Source organism: Patagioenas fasciata, chromosome 7 (genome assembly GCF_037038585.1).
Source record: "Patagioenas fasciata isolate bPatFas1 chromosome 7, bPatFas1.hap1, whole genome shotgun sequence".
In the NCBI taxonomy this organism is placed as follows: Eukaryota; Metazoa; Chordata; class Aves; order Columbiformes; family Columbidae; genus Patagioenas; species Patagioenas fasciata.
The window spans coordinates 31,550,975-31,571,087 of record NC_092526.1 but is presented as its reverse complement, the minus strand read 5'-3'; the positions used below and the strand labels follow the sequence as shown (position 1 = coordinate 31,571,087).

The window sequence follows — 20,113 nt, the reverse complement described above, 5'->3', positions numbered from 1 at the left end:
GCAATGGACCCCTAAGCCCCACCGAGCCTGCTGCAAAAGGCCCCTGAACCCTACAGGACTCCCGCATGGCCAGCCGGAAAAAGCCTCTAAACCCCAAGGAGCCAGTGCCAGGAGCCTTTACCCGGCACGCCGCCACCCAACTGTTCCCCGGCACCCGCTCCCTTCCGGGGCGGGGCGGGGCGGGGCGGGGCGGGGGCGGGGGCGGGTCGCAGCGGAGCGAAGCGAAGCGGGGACGCCAGCACCATGATGGCGGAGCGGGCGCTTCGTAACCCCTATGCGGACTACGACAAGTCCTTGGCCACCAGCTACTTCGATGGCGCCGGGAGGGTGAGTGGGGTCGGGCGGGGCGGCACTGGCCCCTACCCGGTTACGGCCCTCGCCGGGGCGGCCGCCGTGCTGCGGCGGCCCGGAAAGGGAAGGGCCCGGTCCCGGCCGCCGAGCCGAGCCAAGCAGCCAGGAGCCAGCCTGGTGCTGCGGTACCCAAGCGTTTATAGCAGACACCTGCCGGGTTAAAAACCACCCGGTTCCCTGTGTTGTGTGCTCTCTGATCTTACCAAGACTCCATCTGTCAGCCGCTGTTTCCTTCACGTTTCGTGGTGGGGGGTTTTTGTTATTTTTTATTTTTTATTCCACAGTTGACCCCCGAGTTCACGCAGCGGCTGAATAACAAGATCAGGGAGCTGCTCCAGCAGATGGAGGGGGGCCTCAGGTCGGCTGACCCAAAGGACTGCACGGCATACACTGGCTGGGCAGGTAGGGTGGCCGGTCCGAAGGGACAGAGTGGTCTCCTAGGTCAGGCCAAGGCAGACCCTGGCGTTTTTGGCTGTTTGAACAATCATAGTAGACCCATGTTGGGAGTGGTGTTTCTCGTGTGTGCTTTAATTCATTAAAATAAGGGGATTTCTTAGAACTCCCCATTTTCTGAGCAGTTTTCAATCTGCAGAGGGAAGACCATGGCATTGAAGGGCAGGATTGGGGCTTCTCTTGGTTAATAGTGCCAAACTTACACAAAAGAAAAAGCCAGCACCTGCTTGAGAGCAAACATGGGAACCGTCAAAGAGCCTAGCTCCAAATCTGGCCATGGTGGGGATGGTGACAAGTAAACCACTGCTCCATAAAGCAGGCAGATACACATGGTAGGTCATTTGCTTGCAAGGAGTCCTTGCATGTGGCAGCCAGCAGTGAGCCTATGGCCTGAGGTAACGTCTGTCTTTTCTGTTTGGGCTGAATTTTATCTTTTGACATTGTCTGATTGGCAGGTTGCTCCATCCTGTTCCTCAGGTAGTACCCTTCCACTTAGCCAGGGCTAGTTCTGCTCCAGTACCTGCTGGAAGGAGCAGAAATGCAAATGTAAGTATAAGGAAGTATGGAAGCCTTCCTCACACTAACTCTTGTGTGCAAAGCTGCCAGGAGCTTGTCTTTCTCCTGTTGTGCATTTTCAGCCTGCTTTTCCTTCCTTGGGAACATGCCCTGCCTTCCTCTCCGTGTTCCTACCCACTAGAACTGGGAAGGACACACCTTTCTCTGCCGCCTCATCCTTGGCTACTGCAGTGTGCTTTGTCAGCTCTCCTGCCTCCTGTGCTGTGCCAGGCTCTAGGGGGAAACCCTGGGCTACTTGCAATTATCTCATACTTGCTGCAAGATTTTTTCTGCTGCCTTTTTTTTTTTTTTTGGTAATACACTGCAATCCTGAATGGCAACTTCATATGTTATAATCGGGGTGCGTCTGGCTTGTGCTTGGATGCTATGGAAGTGATGTCAACAGTTTGCTTGGGAGAGTGGTGTTTATTGTGTTGGTGCAAAACTAACGCTGCAGCTTGATGACAGCAGTGCCAGAAATGCCTGCTTAAAAATTGTTGTAAGGTAGACAGGCACTGAGAGCACCCTAGAGCAGTACATAAGAAATGCTATGATGCCAGTATTAAATTCCAACGTGGGAGAATATTGATTTTGTCAGCTGCAGCGTGGCAGTACTCTGCTGCCTGTGAATTTATGCATTTTTGTTCAGTGCTGGCTGATTTCACCTGCGAGACAGGTTCAGTTTTCCAGTGTGGGTGACCCTGCTCCGGGGTCCCCTCAGGTGAAGAGCACTTCATACATAAAGATGAGCTTCAGTCATGAGGGTGCTACTTGGCACAATGGTAGAGTCTACCTCTGGCCAGAATAATTCAGGAGATAAAGCAGGAGGACAATTAGCTGATGTTAGGAATACTCTGAAAGTCTGTGGGGAGCAGGTAAACACCTTTCCCTGGAGACTGTGTTCCCTTCCTTCGGATGGCCTTAAGAGGCTTCATGTTGGAAAGTGGCTGCAGTTGTGAAACAGTGGGTGAGAGCTCTGGCAGGATTTCAGCTCACTTTTATTTGGAAGGGAGTTTCTCAAGAGGGATTCTTCTCTTTCATCCCAGGGATCATTCCTCATTGGGCACACAGCCTTCTTGCCTTGGCTGATGGGATTCGAAGAAACCCATGGACATATTTCCTGCAGGTCACAGCCAGCAAAGAGAAGTTTGCAGATGCTACACTGCCTCTTTGTCACCCTCCCTTCTTTTCTAATCCTAGCTATAATAATTTATTCAGTGCTGGTTTCCAGAGACAAAATTAATTGGGCCAAGAAAGCAGCTTTTTTCCTCTTAATTGCTTGTGTAGAAAAGGCTTGTTGAGTATCTTCTCATGTAAATCATTGCCCAGCAGTCTGAAATCAACCTGCACTCTTGTGGCCACTAATAAGAGAGATTTGAAATGTGGCTTTCTTAGCACAAACCCTGCGTGAAATGTAACATACTTGAGTGTATTACATTACACTCAGTAATACACAGCATATGCTGGCATTTTACTTGAGTGCCTACTTCTTTCCCAACACACTTGACAGAGCCCTGGTCCCCCGGCCTGCATTTGTGCCAGGGAAGCCACAGCTTCTTGGCACCCGAGGTTGGAGCAGAGAGAGGGAAGGATTTATATGTTGAGCTCAGAGGCAGTGAAAACACGCTTTGGATCCAGATTATCCAGCGCATGGCTGAATGCTTTCAAAACTCATTTGAATCGTCTTGTTACAGTTTAATTCAGTTCCTCATAGAGTTCAGGGCCCCATAGGCAACACCTGGTATGTGCTTGGGTACGGACCAGACTCAGCTGTTGTGCTCTGTTTTGTCTTTTAATCAGTTTAGTAAGAGCTTTTTGTGGTCTTAGTCATTGGTATCAAAGCGTTAACTGAGGGAAGGTAAACTGCCGTAAGCTAATTCTGAATCGAAGCAGTTCAAAATCTGGCAGAAGTACAACTGCCTCATCCATTTTCAAACAGATTGGCACGAGGATGCCAAAGAGTACATACATGTGTATTGGTATTTCTCATACTGCAAGAGGCTTTGCTCCAAAGACTCCAAAGTGCTTCCCATGTGAGCATTCCCTTCTCCAGCAACATCATAGTTGTGGCTTTCAGAGCTCAGGGGCCTCTGAAACAGTGGTGAATCCAGCTGGCCTGCCCCAGCCACAGCTTTTGGCTGGCCCATTGGCAAGTGGAGACGAGGAGCATGGCTGAGTTGCCTTTTGAAAGGACTCTTCAAAAGAGATGCCAGATGAAAGAAAAGCCATTTAAGAATGGGTGGAAATTCTGACCGTACCGGTTCAGAAAAGCTGCTGGAAAAACACCTTTCATACAATTTAGTGCAGTATCTTAGTTTTAACCTCAGAACATGAGAACTTGCATCTCCTTAAGAGAGTTCTGTTCAGAAAAGCAGAAATCCTCAGATAATCGCTAAGGAATAAGAGGCAGTGAGGCTGCATTTGATGAGAAAGAACAAGGTGCCTTGTGTCACCCACATAAACCACATTGCTGCTAAGTGCGCGGTGGGTAGTTTCTGCAAAGTCTGCATTATTGGAGATAATATTTGACTGGACAAGGCTCAGACCAATGAAAAATTGCCAGGCCCAAAGAGCTGTGGTGAACTGAGCCACATCCAGTTGGCAGAGGGTCGAAAGTGGTGTTCCCCAGGGCTCAGTATTTGGGCCAGTTATGTTTAATCTCTTTATCAACGATCTGGATGAGGGGATTGAGTGCACCCTTAGTAAATTTGCAGATGACACCAAATTGGGTGGGAGTGTTGATCTGCTGGAGGGTAGGATGGCCATACAGAGGGATCTGGACCGGCTGGACTGTTGGGCTGAGGCCAGTTGTATGAGGTTTAACAAGGCCAAGTGCTGGGTCCTGCACTTGGGTCACAACAACCCCAGGCAGCGCTACAGGCTCGGGGAAGAATGGCTGTAAAGCTGCCTGGCAGAGAAGGATCTGGGGGTGTGGATTGACAGCTGGCTGAACATGAGCCAGCAGTGTTCCCAGGTGGCCAAAAAGGCCAACAGCATCCTGGCTTGTATCAGGAATAGTGTGGCCAGCAGGACTAGAGAAGTGATTGTGCCACTGTACTTGGTGCTAGTGAGGTTACACCTTGAATCCTGTGTTCAGTTTTGGGCCCCTTGTCATAAGAAGGACATTGAAATTCTGGAGAGAGTGCAGAGCAGGAGACAAAGCTGGTCAGGGGTCTGGAGCACAAGGCTGATGGGAGCGGCTGAGGGAACTGGGGGGGTTCAGCCTGCAGAAAAGGAGGCTGAGGGGAGACCTTATCACTGTCTACAACTACCTGAAAGGAGGTTGTAGCATGGAGGGGGTTGGGCTCTTCTCCCAAGTAGCAAGTGATAGGACAAGAGGAAACGGCCTCAAGTTGCACCAGGGGAGGTTTAGATTGGATACTAGGAAAAAATTCTTCACAGAAAGGGTTGTGAAGCACTGGAACAGGCTGCCCAGGGCAGTGGTGGAGTCACCATCCCTAGAGGTGTTTAAAAGGTGTTTAGAAAAGGTTCTTGGGGACATAGGTTAGTGCTAGATTTAGGTTAGGTTATGGTTGGAGTTGATGATCCTGAGGGTCTCTTCCAACCAAAATGATTCTATTCTATGAAATTTGAAGTTGACCTCACTTTCAGAGGGTTGGATCAAATCACCTCTCTGGATCTCTTCTAACCTAACCTGTTGCAGGATTCTGTGATGAGGTAATTGATAGTTTTGGTTTGAGCTGAGCTGTTTTTTTGTTTGTTTGTTTGGGTTTTTTTTTAGGGGAGGGAGGGAAGAGAAGCTGCTTTTGTACCCAGGTTTTAAGGCTGGAGAAGCTGAGGCATCCTAACAAGTGGCCCATGTACCACAATGCACTAGGAAGGCAAGCTGCAAGTGGTAGTAAAACACACCTGTGGCTCCCCAGACAGTTCTGAAATGGGGTGATACATCCCTCTGGAGATGTCTCACTATCCCATTCAGCATGGCTTTGGCATGCATTTATGAGCACAAGATAACATCCCATGCATATGCACCAGAAAAGATGCTTATTATCCTTTGAGCTGGGCTATAAAGCTATGCCACCCCCTCCGTAACTTTCACCCCAGGCCTGACGCACTAAAACGACATCAGGTTTCTCACTAGAAACAATCAGGCTTCATCACTGTGTGCAGAGATAGGTTTCCACTTCTTCCTCTGTTTGACATCCTGCTTTGAGGGTGCTGACTTACTTCCCTGGATAATGCAAGATCTCTGAGCTCTTTATTACTGTAGATGGCAGGTTTGGAACTGGTCCTAGTTAGGTCAAGAAACCTCCTTTTGTGGCAACCTACTGTCCTTTGTGAAGCTTTGTCTCACTACTGCTCTTCTCCTACCAGTGGAACTGTTTGCAATGGTAGTACAATCTAACATCCAGAACAAGTCTAAACTTGCAGGGAAGTTGAGGCACAGCTTTACTTGTCTTTAGTCAGCAGAATGGTTATATGGATGAGAGATTCCTTCAGCCTGCTGCAGTGCTTTAGCTCTCAATCAAGAACTTTTCTGGTATCTCTAGCAATGTCCACTCTGTTGAAAACAATGGTTGCTAAAGTCAGGGCCATTGGCACAAACTATTCCACTTCTACTATGTAAATTTAAGTCTCCTCCTCTGTCCCCCTCAATCTCTAATGTAAAGCACCCCTCTGCATCTACAATACTGGTCATACAGGACAGCAAGAGGAGAGAGATGTTGTTTACTGTCCTACTGATGATGTTAAATAAAGAGGCTTTGTGAGAGACATGCAGAAGTGATTTTTGCCTCCTGATTCCCTGCAGTGAGCAACCGTTTCAGGCATTAACACTCCAGTGTTTTGGCTTCCTGCGCACCAGAGACGGCACTGCCTCTGAAATGTGCTGTCAACATCTTGGTACACAGGTGGCTGCAGTTTGCGTCCCTCTATGTACATCTGTAAACATTTGTGCGTGGGCCTGCCCTCCTCTGCTGGCCTTCCATACATTTGGGCTCACAGACAGCAACATAGCAAGCAGCGGGCTGAAGGCTGTACTGCACTGTGCCCTTCTCATCAGCTCAGCAGTATGAATACCTTGAGGAATGAATTGAGAAAATCAGCTTTACATTCAGTTTGTAAGGCCTTTGGGTCTAAAAAAAAGAAAAATAGAGAAAAATGAATGATTTGGGGAAGCAACTCATCTCATCCCTTCCATCCTTTAGTATAGATCAGTGGTTTTTTTGGAGACTTTTCCAAAGGTGCTTGGGCCAGGGAGGAAAGGGTGCAAGAAATGTTTTAAAAGAAGAAAGGCAAAGAAGTCAGAGAAAAACAATGCTGAAATATTTACCTTCTAAGAATTCAGTCCTAGTAGTGGTCTTAGCGTGGTAGTTATGTACATAATTAGGGTGGTATGATGGCAGTGGGAATAGAAACTACTTACAAAGCAAAAAGTTGTATATTAAAGCAGATAAGTCAAGAGTGCCAGTTGTGCTCAGACAGCTATCAGGCCTATTAAAGTCTAGAAGCTGTGTTAGGTGCTAAATAAGTCAAGGAGAGTCACTTGACATTTGCTAGCTGAAAGAGGAAGGTTCCCCTTTAAAGAAAAGCTTCATATCCACATCCTTATAGACTTGAGTGATGGCACCATACATCTGAGCTCTCTCTGGAAATACTGAACTGCTTAGAGAGAGGACAAGGTTATTAGCTTCAGCAGGAAATGGAAATTTGCCCTTAATATACGTGTGGAATTGAACTGCCTGTAGCATGAAGCTTTGGAGATTACCCATGCAAAATGAGAAAACGATCTAAATTTAGATTTGTCCTCAGTACCATGGAAAGCAATTTTGCAGCACGCTTGTCCTTCCTCACCTTACCACATCAACATCTGTAGAGATTGGCTCTATTAATTTAGGTTTAAACACAGGACCTGAGTCTTTTTCAAAATGGTTACTGGTAAGGGGAGAAATAGGCTTTCCTCAAAGTGGTGTAGGCCAGTAGCTTTCTTCAGTGTATGCTGGAGGATGCCTTCCAGATCAGAAGGGTGGTTCAAATGTGGCAGACCTTCCAGACACAGACTTATTGAGGACTCCTTGGTTACCTACTGAAAGCTTCAAGAGCTGGATAAACACAGGGCAGACAGAGGCAAAGGACAGCAATTTATGTGATTTTTCAGTAACAGAGTTGTTTCTGTAGCTGGCCAGCCCATTGAAAACCTCCTGGGAGGACTATGCAGCCTTCTCCAGCATTTCAGGCAGCTGTTTCTGTTTCAGACAAGGGCTGGTTTCATGAGTGATGTACTGCAGAGGAGGGTCAGGCAACTCCTTTCTTTTCTAGGATGCACTAGTGCTTGCTGTAGGGTTTGGGACCTGCTCAGCAGCAGGTGATGATGTCTGCAGAGCTGTAACAACCTCTCTGGTGCTGCCCAGTTAATAGATTTCGGTGGGTTTGTGTAGGTCTTATCTTTTACTCCTTGCTGCTAAAATTGTAGCAGGGGGATTGGACTAGATGATCTTTTGAGGTCCCTTCCAATCCCAAACATACTGTGATACTGTGAACTCGTGTAACTCCTGGGTGAGACACTGCTGTTTGTCATGACCTGCAATCCACTCTCGAGCAGCATCAGGCACAAGGAGGTTGAAAAGCAGGAAAAGAAGCTGTGGATGCTGCAGCTATGGGTTATGTCCCTGGATGTGCCTGAGAAGCCTGTCGAGGTGCCTTATGGCCCAGATGAGGCTGAGGGCCAAGCTTTTAGATTTGTTAAAACAGCCAGGGTGCATAGCAGGGAGAGCCAACTTTTCTGGTTGGTGCAACCTTTACGTTCCTTTTGCAGGCATTGCTTTGCTGTATTTGCACCTGCACGATGTGTATGGAGACCCAGCCTACCTTCAGGTGGCCCATGAGTACGTGAAGAAGAGCCTGAGCTGTCTGACAAAACGATCCATCACATTCTTGTGTGGAGATGCCGGGCCCCTGGCAGTGGCTGCTGTCGTCTACCAAAAACTGCAGAACCAGAAGCAATCGAACGACTGTATCACTCGGTAAAATGCTTGGTTGTGTCTTCGAACTAAGGTTCCTCTTGCTCGTGGTGCTGGTCTGGGCTTGTACCGGGCACTCTCTGACAAGCCTGAATACATTTTGTTGCAGTCTTACGTGAGAGAGGATCCAGTAATTTAGCAAGGCAGCGCAAACTTGTTCTGCCCTGGGGAATGAGCTAGCTTTGGGACAAACACACTTGCCTGGTAGCCTGCCAGCTGGTGTTGCCATCTTAAAAATAATTCCAATAAACAGAGGAAGAAAAAAAATACCAAAATTAAAAAGAAAAGAAGGCAAGTTTTGGTATTTTTTCAGAACCCTTGAACTTAGTTTTACAGCCATTTTGGTGAAAAAGATAAATGTGGCAGGCTAATTAGATTAATTTTGCCATTTGCTTACACTTGCTATTTGTTAGTTGACTTTGACTTAAACCTAAGATTGACAGCATCCCTTTCAACTGCTGAATGCAGCTGGTTATGATTCATATATTTCTATTTCCTGCCTATCCCCAACTGTTTTCAAATGTATTTTTGTTGAGTACTTAAGAAAAGGACAAACAAGCAGTCCTACAGTCAGATCAGCATGTGGCAGAGGAAGGAAGTAAGTCAAGGAGATGCAGTTGAGAGCTTTTCTTGCTTAAGGGAGATCAGTTTTGAGAAGGTGAGAAATGGCCCTGTAAAGAGTTTCCGTTTACGCGTGGTCAGCACAAAACTGAGATGAAACCCCTGACGCTTCAGAACAACATCAAGTACCCTTAAACAGCCACAGGCAAGTGATGCAAAATATCCATTAAAAAAGCCATGGGAGGGAATCAGAGGTGCCTGTATGGTTTAGACACCAAGTTCCCACTGTCTTAACTAAGAGTAGCTTCTTTTTTATGTGGATGCAGTCAGTCTGAGGACAGAACTCTGTTCTTTATTTTTGAAATAATCTGTTATTTAGGGTTTGCGTAATACTGTGTCAAAGTGGTGGATCTCACTATGATTAATATATTTGCTAACAAAAAGGGAACTAATCTGTCAAGCAGTACTGGCCTGGTGTAGTCAATACATAAGCCCCTAATTGTGAAAAATCCCTAATTCATGTTTTCTTTGTGCCGCTCTCCCCTCCCCAGATCCCTCCTGTTCTGCCTACAGTCTTGTAGCAGAATGGAAACTCGTGATTAATTCTGCACTGCCATCTAATGGCACAGTAAAGGCAGAGCCTTGGAAATTGGTTTCTTCATATATCTGAGAGGAGGAAAGAAGAAAAATGTGGCTTTCTTGAAGGAACAGTTATACTGTCCTTACTCTGCCACCAATTCCCATGCTACCTTTAAAAAGAGAGTATTTATTTGAGAAATAGCCCCTTTAATCAAAACTCTTAGTTTTGAGTGTGCTGTTTAGTTACAGAACAGTTGTTAAGTTATGTAGTGCAAGTGCATAGGAAGTGCACTTCTAGTACAGCTGTGGAGAAGGAAGGCCTCTCTCCATTTTGTGTTCTGTCTTTTAAAGCACCTCATCTTTACAGAGCTCGAGGAGAGAATCCCATCAGCCAGGTTTTATCTGCAGTGGACGAGACAGAAGCTTGCTTTTTTTGTTAGCTCCTTGCTCTTGCCTAAATGAGTTCATGACCAACAAATGTGCTTTTTTGCTCTGGCGAGACTACACTTCCAGGCTAGCCCATTTTCCAAGAGGCTGTGAAAATCTGAGCCATGTTCCAGGAGTCATCTTGTCCCTGCCGTCTCCCACTGATTCAGAAGTTCAAAGGTTTGCTTTTAGAGCCAGTGGCATACAAACATCCCATCTTGCTCTACAGCTGCCTCACTCTCCCTCAGTCCAGAAACTACTGATTTTTGACAGTTGAGATGATAGGTGATATGTGAGCAGGAGTGGCTTTTCCTTTCAGGGACCTCAATTTATACCCTTGCACTTGAGAAATGCATTCTGTGTGCAATCAGTCCAGCAGCATCACAGGCATCTCCTGCTGCCATGCCATGCAGCTCTGCCCCACACCTCTAACACCACAGAAACCGCTGGCAGGCTTCCTCCCTTCATTATCTGGACTGGGAAAGCAGCTAGAGGCAGAAGCAATAATGTGTAAGGAGCAGGAATAGTAGCTCCAGCTGCTCCAGATTTTCCCATGAAAAGAAGATTTCACATCCAGACCTCAGAAAATCCGTGCTGTGGGTATTACTGTTGATCCACCCATCCATTCCTCTATGGCACCTGACAGTTCCCTGGCATCTTGGAGCCGAACAGCACCACCAGCCAGCATCCCTTGTGGCCAGCGCTGCTGGGCAGAGCCCCTGTGTCAAAACACTCTTTTCCTCCCTGGAAAAACCCTCTTCTTCATCTGCCTTCCTTGGACAGGGGACATGAGGAGGCAGCAGGGCTTTCCTTTCAGCCCAGGCAGCCAAGAGAGGGACCCCTGCTTACTCCTACTCTTAGATGCAAAGTCTGTCTCTTGGGTTTAATCTGCAAAAAATCTGCCCTGTGGAGCAACACACATCTCAAGTGGTACATGAGGAGACAGGATCTTGAGACACTGCGCTCTCCTTTCTCCTTCAATATCCCTGCTCTCTTTGAGTCAAGTGCCAAGGGAAAGTTTCCTGCCATGGGCAGTCACAGCCCAGCATCCTCTCTCTGCTTTGAGGGCACTCTGGACATTTGGTTGCTTCTTGTCTTTGCAACACATTCCCGTGCCCAGGAGCAAAGGCTGCCAAGGCACCTTTTCTGTTCCTCTCACTGCTGTGACAGGGAAGCCCTGCACACATACAGTTCTGCCAGGTTCCTCAGCCCTCTCCTTGTTGCAGCCACAGCAGGAAACAGCTGAGGGAACAGCTGTGAAGCCACTTACGCTGGTATTTTAAAAGCGATGGCATTTTTCACACTGTTGTCTCAGGAGTGAATGGAAAAATAAAGCCAAAACCAGTCACATCCCTGCCTCGTGCTCTGACAGGGAAAGACATCCAGCCTTGTTGGAAGTGTGATGAGTGGCAAAACAAAGGAAAAATTGCATCAAGAGTGAACTGGGCCACAAATCACCAGTGTGAAGAGCTGTCAGTCTCTGTTAGCATTACAGGCATATCACCAATCTTGCATTGTGATAATAGAAAAATGGCGGTTGTGGGCTAAAGCCTGGCGCCAGCCAAGCTGTCCGCAGTGTGGGGTTGCACCACAGCCAGCCCCACAGAACTTAGGCTCTGCTGAGCTGTCTTCACTACTGCTTGGCTCTCCCTGGAGAAGATTTCTTACATGTGCTGCAGAGGCTTGATGTTAAACAACATACATTTCCAGCCGCTTCACGCCACCTCTTATCTACATTTTTAGCTCATGAAGGCACCTCTTTCTTCACTGACAGCATAGCCCTGGCCACTAGCAGGCATGGAAGGAAAGGGGCTTTTCTGTCAGGACTTCTGAGAATAAAGGGTGAGATTTTTCCACATAACATTAACACTAGTTTGACTTTCTAGCATTCCTTGAGCAGCCAAATTAAACAGATACCACTTAAGCTTGAAAATAGTCATTTTTGGCAGAGGGTCTGCCTCGCCAACAGCATCACAGAGAGGCAACAGTGTGTAGGCTTTCCTGAGCAGTCAGCAGTTTCCTATAGCCCAGGTTTCCCCACAAGTAGCTTTCCCAGAGCTGGTGCTTTAAAAAACAAGCACACAGTATGACTGCATTGTAAAGAGCTGAGCAGACTAAACCAATAACCCAAACAAAAAGCAGAGGGAAAGAGTGATTCTGCTCCTTGCATAGCTGGAAGGCTGAGACCCAGAGACTGGCCTGACATCTCCCAGGGCACAGGCAGCATGAAGGAACAAACCGTGTTTTTGAACTCCAGTCTCACTGCTTGTTTACATGGTTTTGAGTGTCACATAATCTCTGCCATATGAATTTTTCTTTATAGTTTGCTCCATCTACACAAGCTCGACTCACGAGTGCCAGATGAACTGCTGTACGGGCGCATGGGCTATCTCTATGCACTGCTATTTGTGAACAAGCACTTGGGAAAGGAAAAGATCCCTCAAAGTCTCATTCAGCAGGTACTGTGGATTCTGCTGATTTCTTTAGCTGTCTCTTCCCGTGCAGCTTATCCTCGGGCAGGTAAAAATCAGTGCTAGATGTAAAGAACTCTGGCAACAAGGGAGAAATCACATCACAGTATCCCTGCTGCACTTCTTCCAAAGGGACAGAGCACCACACACTCCCCCACCATCCGTACAAAACCATAGGCAGTGCTGACCTGGTGTACGTTTCACTCCCTCACCCACAGTCTTCCCTCTGCTTGAGCAGAAAAATAACTCTTTTGTTCTGTACCAGGATGCTCACTGTTCTGTATCCAAGACAGCAGCATTTCCCTCACCTGCATCTGTTCCCTTCCGCAGGTCTGTGAAGCCGTTGTAGCCTCAGGAGAGAGCTTGGCCAAAAGGAGGAACTTTACAGAAAAGAGCCCGCTGATGTACGAGTGGTACCAGGAGTACTATGTAGGAGCAGCCCATGGTTTGGCTGGGATTTACTACTATCTCATGCAGGTAAGAGGCACTGGAGGGGAGGGGCCTTTAGCAGCTGTTCTCACATTTCTTTCAACAAGGAGAAGCATTTAAATTGGCTTGTGGTGATGTCAAACTGGGCAATAACTCTTGTCTGATAGACGTACTCCTGGGTTTGATCACACATCCTTACTTCTAAAGGTTTTTTCTAAATCTGCGAGACTGTATTTCCCACTTCTGTGGCGATTGGTAGGGAAATGTGGTCTGCATTAGACCAGCAGTTCCACATAATGAAGCCCTGTAGGTCAGCTGGATCTGAGCATCCCCCTCTTGTGTTAATGGCCTATAAAGTATTCTCATTTGTTGTTATCTCTGGGCTTCCTACATTTCTTGAGCTAGACACTCAGAGCAATCTTGGGTCATTACCAAATGAGGATCTCTGTAAGAAAAACGTGGCGAAAGGGGAAATAGTGGGAAATCTTTGTTTCCAAATCAGGGCCTACATCTAAATGTTAAAGAAATGGGACCTTTGATAAAGCAGCGGAATTCTATAGTGCCTGAAGTAGGGAGGGCAAGATGAGAGATGGGAAGCTGCAGTGCTCCTTTGATTTGGTGCTTTCTCACAATTTTGCACAACTCCCTGGAGCTCTGGGAATCTTCACTTCCCCAGCTCTGAAATAAGGGTGATAATTCCCCTATGTGGGTTACTTTGTAAGTATATGTATAGTGATTAAGCTCTTAAATAACAACAGTAAATAACATTACATTTTCAAAGCACTAAGGGCACCTGCTGAGCAACACAAATTATTTTAACAAAGCAAGATTCATAGAAATAGGTGATAACTTTATTAGGCCTGACTCTCAAGGAGGTGTAAAAAAAGCCTCCAGGTTTCAAGTATTTGAGCTTTCCTTCAGCAGCCTCAAAGTTCAAGCCCATATACAGGATAAGCAGAAATCCTGTGAATATAACCCTCTTATGTGGCTCAGAGAGGAAGGGATGGTTGATGTTCTTTAAGCAGGAGATTTTGCAAGAGAAGGATGCAAAGTGATTATTGCCCAGGAGCGCAGAACAGCTAGTTGGGAGCAGGGAGATAGCAGTGTGCCGTGAGCCCAAATTTGCACTGAGTCCCTGAGCTTGTTCCCAAGCTGGTGTTTTCAAGAATTTTAAGTGAAGTCTACCATAAAATACTGCATGGGCTTCATGCTTCTCTGCTGTATGAACTACAAGGAACCTGGATTAGCCTTGGGGGAAGCAAACAAGGAAAACATGGACAGGAGAACATTCGACTTTTATCTCTAATGATTTTACAGCACAAGTATTGGGTTTTAATTTTCAAGTTATCAACCCAGGAACAGTGTGATCCTTAGATTAGAGTCCTCATTGCAGTCTGCTGTGGGAAGTCAGAACTGCACAGATTTCATGTGGATCAGTGTCATTGGAAGGGGACACTGAAGCCGCTCCCTTGGTTCTGTCTGAGGTCAGTGGTGAAGTCATCCCTTGCAGTTACCCAGAAACATCTGTGAACATGCAGCAGCATAGCCCACCAGTGGGGCTGGCCAAGCAGCTCGGAGCAGACATGCTCTAGGTGCTAGGAATCATTCCTGGTAGTAATCTTTAGTGTTGGTTTTATAGAGTTTATTTCTTTACTTCAGCTCTGGGTACCAGAAACTATTCCTACTCATCTTCAGGAAAAGCAGCAGCAAGCTCTCTTGCTTAGAGGACCTGGTAACATACTAGGGACAGCCTTTGTTTCTGGGGATACAAGGGTATGACTGGAAGTAAGTCCCTACCAAAAGGCAGAGCAGCCTGGGGCCAAGCAGATATTTGTAACGTGTGAAAGCCTGAACCAAAATGACAACTTGATTTACAAGGACCAAGAGGGAAGATGGCCACAGTTGGTTCTGGTTCTGCCTTTCAGGCAGATCTTGAGCTCCTTAGAGAGAGACAGAATGGCAGTTCTCCCTAATTTAATGTTTTCTTTCTCGTAGCCTGACCTTGGAGTGAGCCAAGTAAAACTGCACAACACAGTCAAACCCAGCGTGGACTATGTCTGCCAGCTCAAGTTCCCATCTGGCAATTACCCTCCATGCATCGAGGACAGGAGAGACCTACTCGTCCACTGGTGCCATGGGGCACCAGGTGTTATCTACATGCTTGTCCAGGCCTACAAGGTACCAGAAACCTTGCAAAGATCCTTTGGGACCCCCAAACATAGAACTTCATCATCAAGAAGACTCTGTTGAGACTCCCCCTGCCTGAGAGTAGGATGGCTTGTTACAATGAAATCACCCCACAGGGACCACTGACCGAAGCAGAAATTAGTCTTTTAAAAAATTATTTCTGAAAATATGTGTCAGCTGTGAGAGTGTCCTGTTGCAGGTGACTGATGGTGACAACTAGTTGTGTGGAAAGTAATGGTCACACAGCCCCATTCATCATTTCAAAAACATCCTCCTTTAAAGTAGACAGCAAAGTCACAGCATTAACGCTTCAGTAGGAGAGAAACTAATGAACTCAAGCCTCCTCACTCACACAGGGATACTCTTTGTGTGGAGGAAATTGGCTCAACAAGAGGGACTGTTTCTCGTTTCTGCAGGTCTTTGGGGAACAGCAGTACCTAGATGATGCCCTGCAGTGTGCAGAAGTGATCTGGCAGTATGGGCTACTGAAGAAGGGCTATGGGCTATGCCATGGGACAGCTGGCAATGCTTACGGCTTCCTAGCACTGTACAACCTCACCCAGAACATGAAGTACCTGTACAGGGCCTGCAAGGTGAGAGCCTACTTAAGGAAGGGAGGGGAAATTACTCACTTCTGCCCTTTACCTCACTACCTTTGTCTTTGAAACCTAATTTCTAGTGTGGCAGAGACACATCTAGATTTAGCCTGGAATAGTCTCTTCAGCAGCATAGTCACTGTCTGACAGCCTGTACAGAAGGAATATCCTGCAGAAGCCTTGCTCTGCAAGGGATAATGTGAGGATGAGGGTGGTATTTTTTTTTTTTTTTTTAAGATCCATCCTTAATAAAATTTGAACTTTTTTTTGTTCTTTTCTCAGTTTGCAGAGTGGTGTTTAAGCTATGGTCAACATGGGTGCCGGACTCCAGACACACCATTCTCTCTCTTTGAAGGTAACCTCCATCCCTACACTTGTGTTTTGCTCATGGATCTGTGCTAGTCCAGCACCAAGGAAAGCCAAATACACGCTCCACTGAAGTCTCTGCAGAACTCAGTGTAGAGGATGGGAAGGGAATGGTATTCACTGTTTCAACCCTTACCCAGAAGCAGTCTTGTAGTACAGGCTAATGCCTTAGCTGGAGCACCTTGTCCTCTTAGACCTCCCACACAGATTGTGCACACAGGCCTCAAGGGGAATTCTTTAATGCATACAGGTCAAATTCTACCTTATGATAATTTGTAGCCTGGCTTCTCAGAAAGTCTCTTTTCTGTGCATTTTAAAGTATTAAAGTCCTCCATAGGCTTTTCTAGTTCCATTCCAAAGGTGAGTGAGGAACCAACAGGGCTGCTTTTGTAGGCCATGTTGGCTCTTGTGGCATTTTGTGGCTCCTGCTAACAACTCCTCCAACATCTGCTGGTTTCTCAGCTAATGTGCATCTCCCCAGCTTTGCTGCAGGCCAAGGAACAAAGGCAGTTACATGAGTGAGGACCTGAGGCAGCAATGTCTCAGGGTCCAAAGTTTTGTAAAGATATTCGGATTGTTAAACCTGCAGACAGTAAAGCAGAAGGGAGGGAGCTGGAGCATGGGAAGACCCATCATGTTTTCCAAGGTGCTTTTCAACATTTGATGAACTTCAAAACGCCCACTGAAGTAACTAAGTCACTTGGGAAACCTGGGTTAGGACCCTGGAAATATTTAGGTGCTTCTAAAAATGTTTTCCTCTCTTCTGACTTCATAACTCACTCACGCTCTGGATAACTGATAAAATAGGTACCCAAAGGGAATCTCACTGAAGAATGTTTTGTTTTCTTACCCTCAGGAATGGCTGGAACAATTTACTTTCTTGCTGACTTGCTGGTGCCAACCAAAGCCAGGTTCCCTGCGTTTGAACTCTAAATCTGAGCTTGGCAGTTTCCTGCCTGAATCCTTCTGCACTTGGAAAAGCAGTTCAAAGTTGCTTTCTCCTTCTTCCAACTCATCATTGTTCACCTAACTGAATGTAAATCCCTGCTTCTGAGGGCATGCTGAGTTCTTTAATATTTCTAGCCATCTCATTGCATTGTTTCAATTTAAAAGACAGAACACAGATTTGCTGGTGTCTCCTAAAAACGCAGGGCTGCAGGTAGGAGCAGGGAGAAAATGTACAGTATTTTGTTGGCTATAGTTTTGCTGTTTTCTGTATCACATTTCCTGGGAGAAAGTTTTCTATCAAATGTAATTTCAGCTATTTTTTTGTTGCTGTGCTGACAAGTAGTTGCAGCAAATTAGTTGCCTTTGGAAAACAAAAGATGAAAAATTGAGACTATTGCCCTGCCTCTTTCTGAGCACCAAGGGAGTAAGCAGTTTAGTAGCTGGGCTGCTGCACATGAAGCAAATGTGATGGACTGGGGAGTCTTTATATATGTTTTTTTAATGTCGGATTGCAAGTGGCACAGCTGGACCTGACATGCCAAAGTGTTGTCCTGAATTTCTACCTATTGTTAAAGGGAAAGACTACATATAGCTCTTTTTTTGCACTTTTTCCAGTGACAGACAAATAATCCACTAGCTTTTGTGCTTATTTGCTCTTTTATGCTAAACCTTGCAAAAGTCCATTGATCATCTAATGGAAAACTCCATTCTAAAAGGGAGCTAAGCATGCTTGCTGGTGTGGTCTCTTCTGTTTAGCTTTCAAAGTTTATTTTGCAGTCTTTATTTAAAATTGCGTATGAATATTTTAGGTGGTAGGTGGTGCCAGACCCACAAGCAGCAGCATGGGAAAAGAAACATATTCCACTGAGTTCTGTCAGTATTTAGCCTACTACCTGTATAGCAGTTGTTTAGATGGTTTGTTTTATAAGCTGTCCTGAACCTGGATAATTGGAGTCACTTGTTTACCTTATTACTGCTTGTTGTAGGTTGATATGCAACCACACATCTACCCAACTGGAAGATCTGCCCTAGGCTAAATAGCTTTGGCCTGTCAAGCAGACCAGGTACTTGCAAGGGGTAAATCTGCTTTTCTTTCCTTAGCTGATTCTACACTAAGTTGGAGCAATTAGGGACCTGACCCTTTCTTAGCACTGAGCATGAGCTAAACACCGAGCACAGAGAAAGGTACTGATGCAGCTGCACCACTTTGTGCTGTTTGAGGGCAGCTCCTCAGCCTGCACAAGGGTGAAACATGGGTTTTGATTTAAATTTAAGGACACAACTGCCGAGTCCCTCAGGCCATCTAAGAGCAGGTGAGTGAGCAGCTCCAGGGCAGTGTGGGCAACCTCCAAGCCTGCACGCTCATGCACCAGCTATAGTGAAGCAGGACCAAACCCGGCACACTAACACAGTTAGCTCACACGTGCCTGAACGAGGCAGCCAACCACAGCGGCATAGACAGGCCCTCAAGAATCTCCTGGATAGGTTGCTCTAGCAAGGAGTAGAAACCATTCCTAGAAGGCCACCTGTTTCCTCAAAGCGCAGCCTCCTGCTGCTGTCACATGTTTCTGGAAGTTCATCAAAAGATAGCTTGAAGCAAAGAGGAGCTCATCTGCTTTGGGCTGGACATCCCTCTCAGAAGCCTCAAGCTCAAACAGACTCAGCTGTGGTCCCCTGTCATTCTTGGGGCCTGAACACCTTGAACTTCCTGGGTGACTGGAAAGGAAGAAGCAGGATTTGACTAATCAGACAGTTTGGGGTGGGATCCTCTACTACAGAGGCCTGTTGTAAGTTACCTCCCAGTTTGGCTGGTGTGATGGCAGGGTAGGGACACTGCTGTGAGCCTGGGTTTATCCTGGGCACTGCTTCTATAAAGGAGATGGCGCTTGCAGCCTGGTTTTGCGGCAGCATCATATCCCAGTGTTTGTACACTGAAGTGAAGCACTGTTTAATAAAGTGTTGAAACAAACAAGCTTTGGGTTATTTTTACTCCCCACTTTGTGACTAGGATTCACATCTGAAGAGATCAAGATACACCACAACACCTGCTCTGGTGGCTTCAGGAGGTTCATTGGATTCCCACCCACCATGAGCATTAGGAGGATTTCACATTTTTGCCCATCTCAAACCCCTTAAGGCCAGTCCTGTGCTTTCCCTCGCAGGCTGTGCTTTTCTCCCAGGACATACTTTGGCAGTGCTATCGCCATACAACTCTGCATCCTCCCTGCTGTGGCTTCCATTGGAGGTCGCAATCTGGCAGGTTATTCTTAAGTGCACCAAAATATGCCTGTTTGCAGCACTGACCACCAGAGAGAGGATGCGGATCATCCCAAAAAAGCACCCTCCTGCCCAGTGGGAGGAGGAACAAGCTGCCTTGGGAAAGCTGTGACTGTCTAGCACCAGAGGCTTCAAGACCAAACTATTGGGAATGGTTTGGGTAAAGCAGCACAATAAGTTCGGTTTAGGTCCTATACAGTCTGGTTTTCTACAGTTTCCATTTCCATTAAGGTTTGGGAGAGAGTCCAGCTCTGTGAAGTCTTCTGCACTGAACATGCCTCCCATAGAATTCCATCAGGTTTGGGGACATCCCAACAGGGCAAGAGCACCAAGAAAACCCAGCTGGGCACAAATATAAGGGTACCAGGGCTCATCACTGAGATATTTTGATGTCAAGGGAAAACGCAAGCCTAAGTAGGGCTGAAGTGGGTTCCGCAGATGGGCTTGCAGTGCTGCCTCCATTGGGACAGGGCCTGAAGCCAACAGGGCCAGAGCAGCCTTGGGTCTCCCTGACCCTGCTGATGGGCAGTCTCAGGAGTTTTTGTTCCAGCCATGCATGGGGACTGCTGAGCACAAAGCAGGGGCCTGGGCCCCATGCAGTGGGGGGCTTCGAGCCACTGTTTTTTTCAGGGGGATCCTTGCGCATAGTGGGTGTGCAGTGTTAGCATCCAAACTCAATGCAGCAAGAAGGAGACAACTAAGCTCAGGGCAGCAGAGACCTGACACCCAAATTCAGTATCATAGCTGGTACAGATGGATATGGCAGCATCTTTATAGCTGAACCTTTCAACTTGCCAAGCCTTGGCAAAACACGTAAGCATGGATTTCCATGCTTTACATTTATAGCTGAAACTGAGAGGGTTGCTTCACTGACTGTTCACCCTGAATCAGTCAACATACCTTACACCTTCTGCTTGCTTTTGGTTTTTTGGGT

The 20,113-nt window shown here is 46.7% G+C and overlaps 1 protein-coding gene across 1 annotated transcript; it reads left to right on the top strand.

Moving 5' to 3' along the window:
• The first annotated feature begins 204 nt into the window (after positions 1-204).
• On the top strand, positions 205-18,874 carry LANCL1 (LanC like glutathione S-transferase 1). The gene is made up of 9 exons (XM_065841264.2): positions 205-327; positions 636-753; positions 8,135-8,342; positions 12,229-12,364; positions 12,707-12,853; positions 14,801-14,983; positions 15,409-15,585; positions 15,871-15,943; positions 16,811-18,874. The coding sequence occupies exons 1-9, from the start codon at positions 244-246 to the stop codon at positions 16,885-16,887; spliced, it is 1,203 nt and encodes a 400-aa protein (XP_065697336.1). The 5' UTR covers positions 205-243; the 3' UTR covers positions 16,888-18,874.
• Positions 18,875-20,113: the final 1,239 nt, after the last annotated feature.

What these genes read in the sequence shown, in the direction of transcription:
- LANCL1 (XM_065841264.2), top strand. Translation starts at nt 244, where the DNA reads ATGATGGCGGAGCGGGCGCTTCGTAACCCCTATGCGGACTACGACAAG. An exon ending in ACTTCGATGGCGCCGGGAGG is followed by an intron (nt 328 to 635) that starts GTGAGTGGGGTC and finishes TTTATTCCACAG; the next exon opens with TTGACCCCCGAGTTCACGCA. An exon ending in GGCATACACTGGCTGGGCAG is followed by an intron (nt 754 to 8,134) that starts GTAGGGTGGCCG and finishes TTCCTTTTGCAG; the next exon opens with GCATTGCTTTGCTGTATTTG.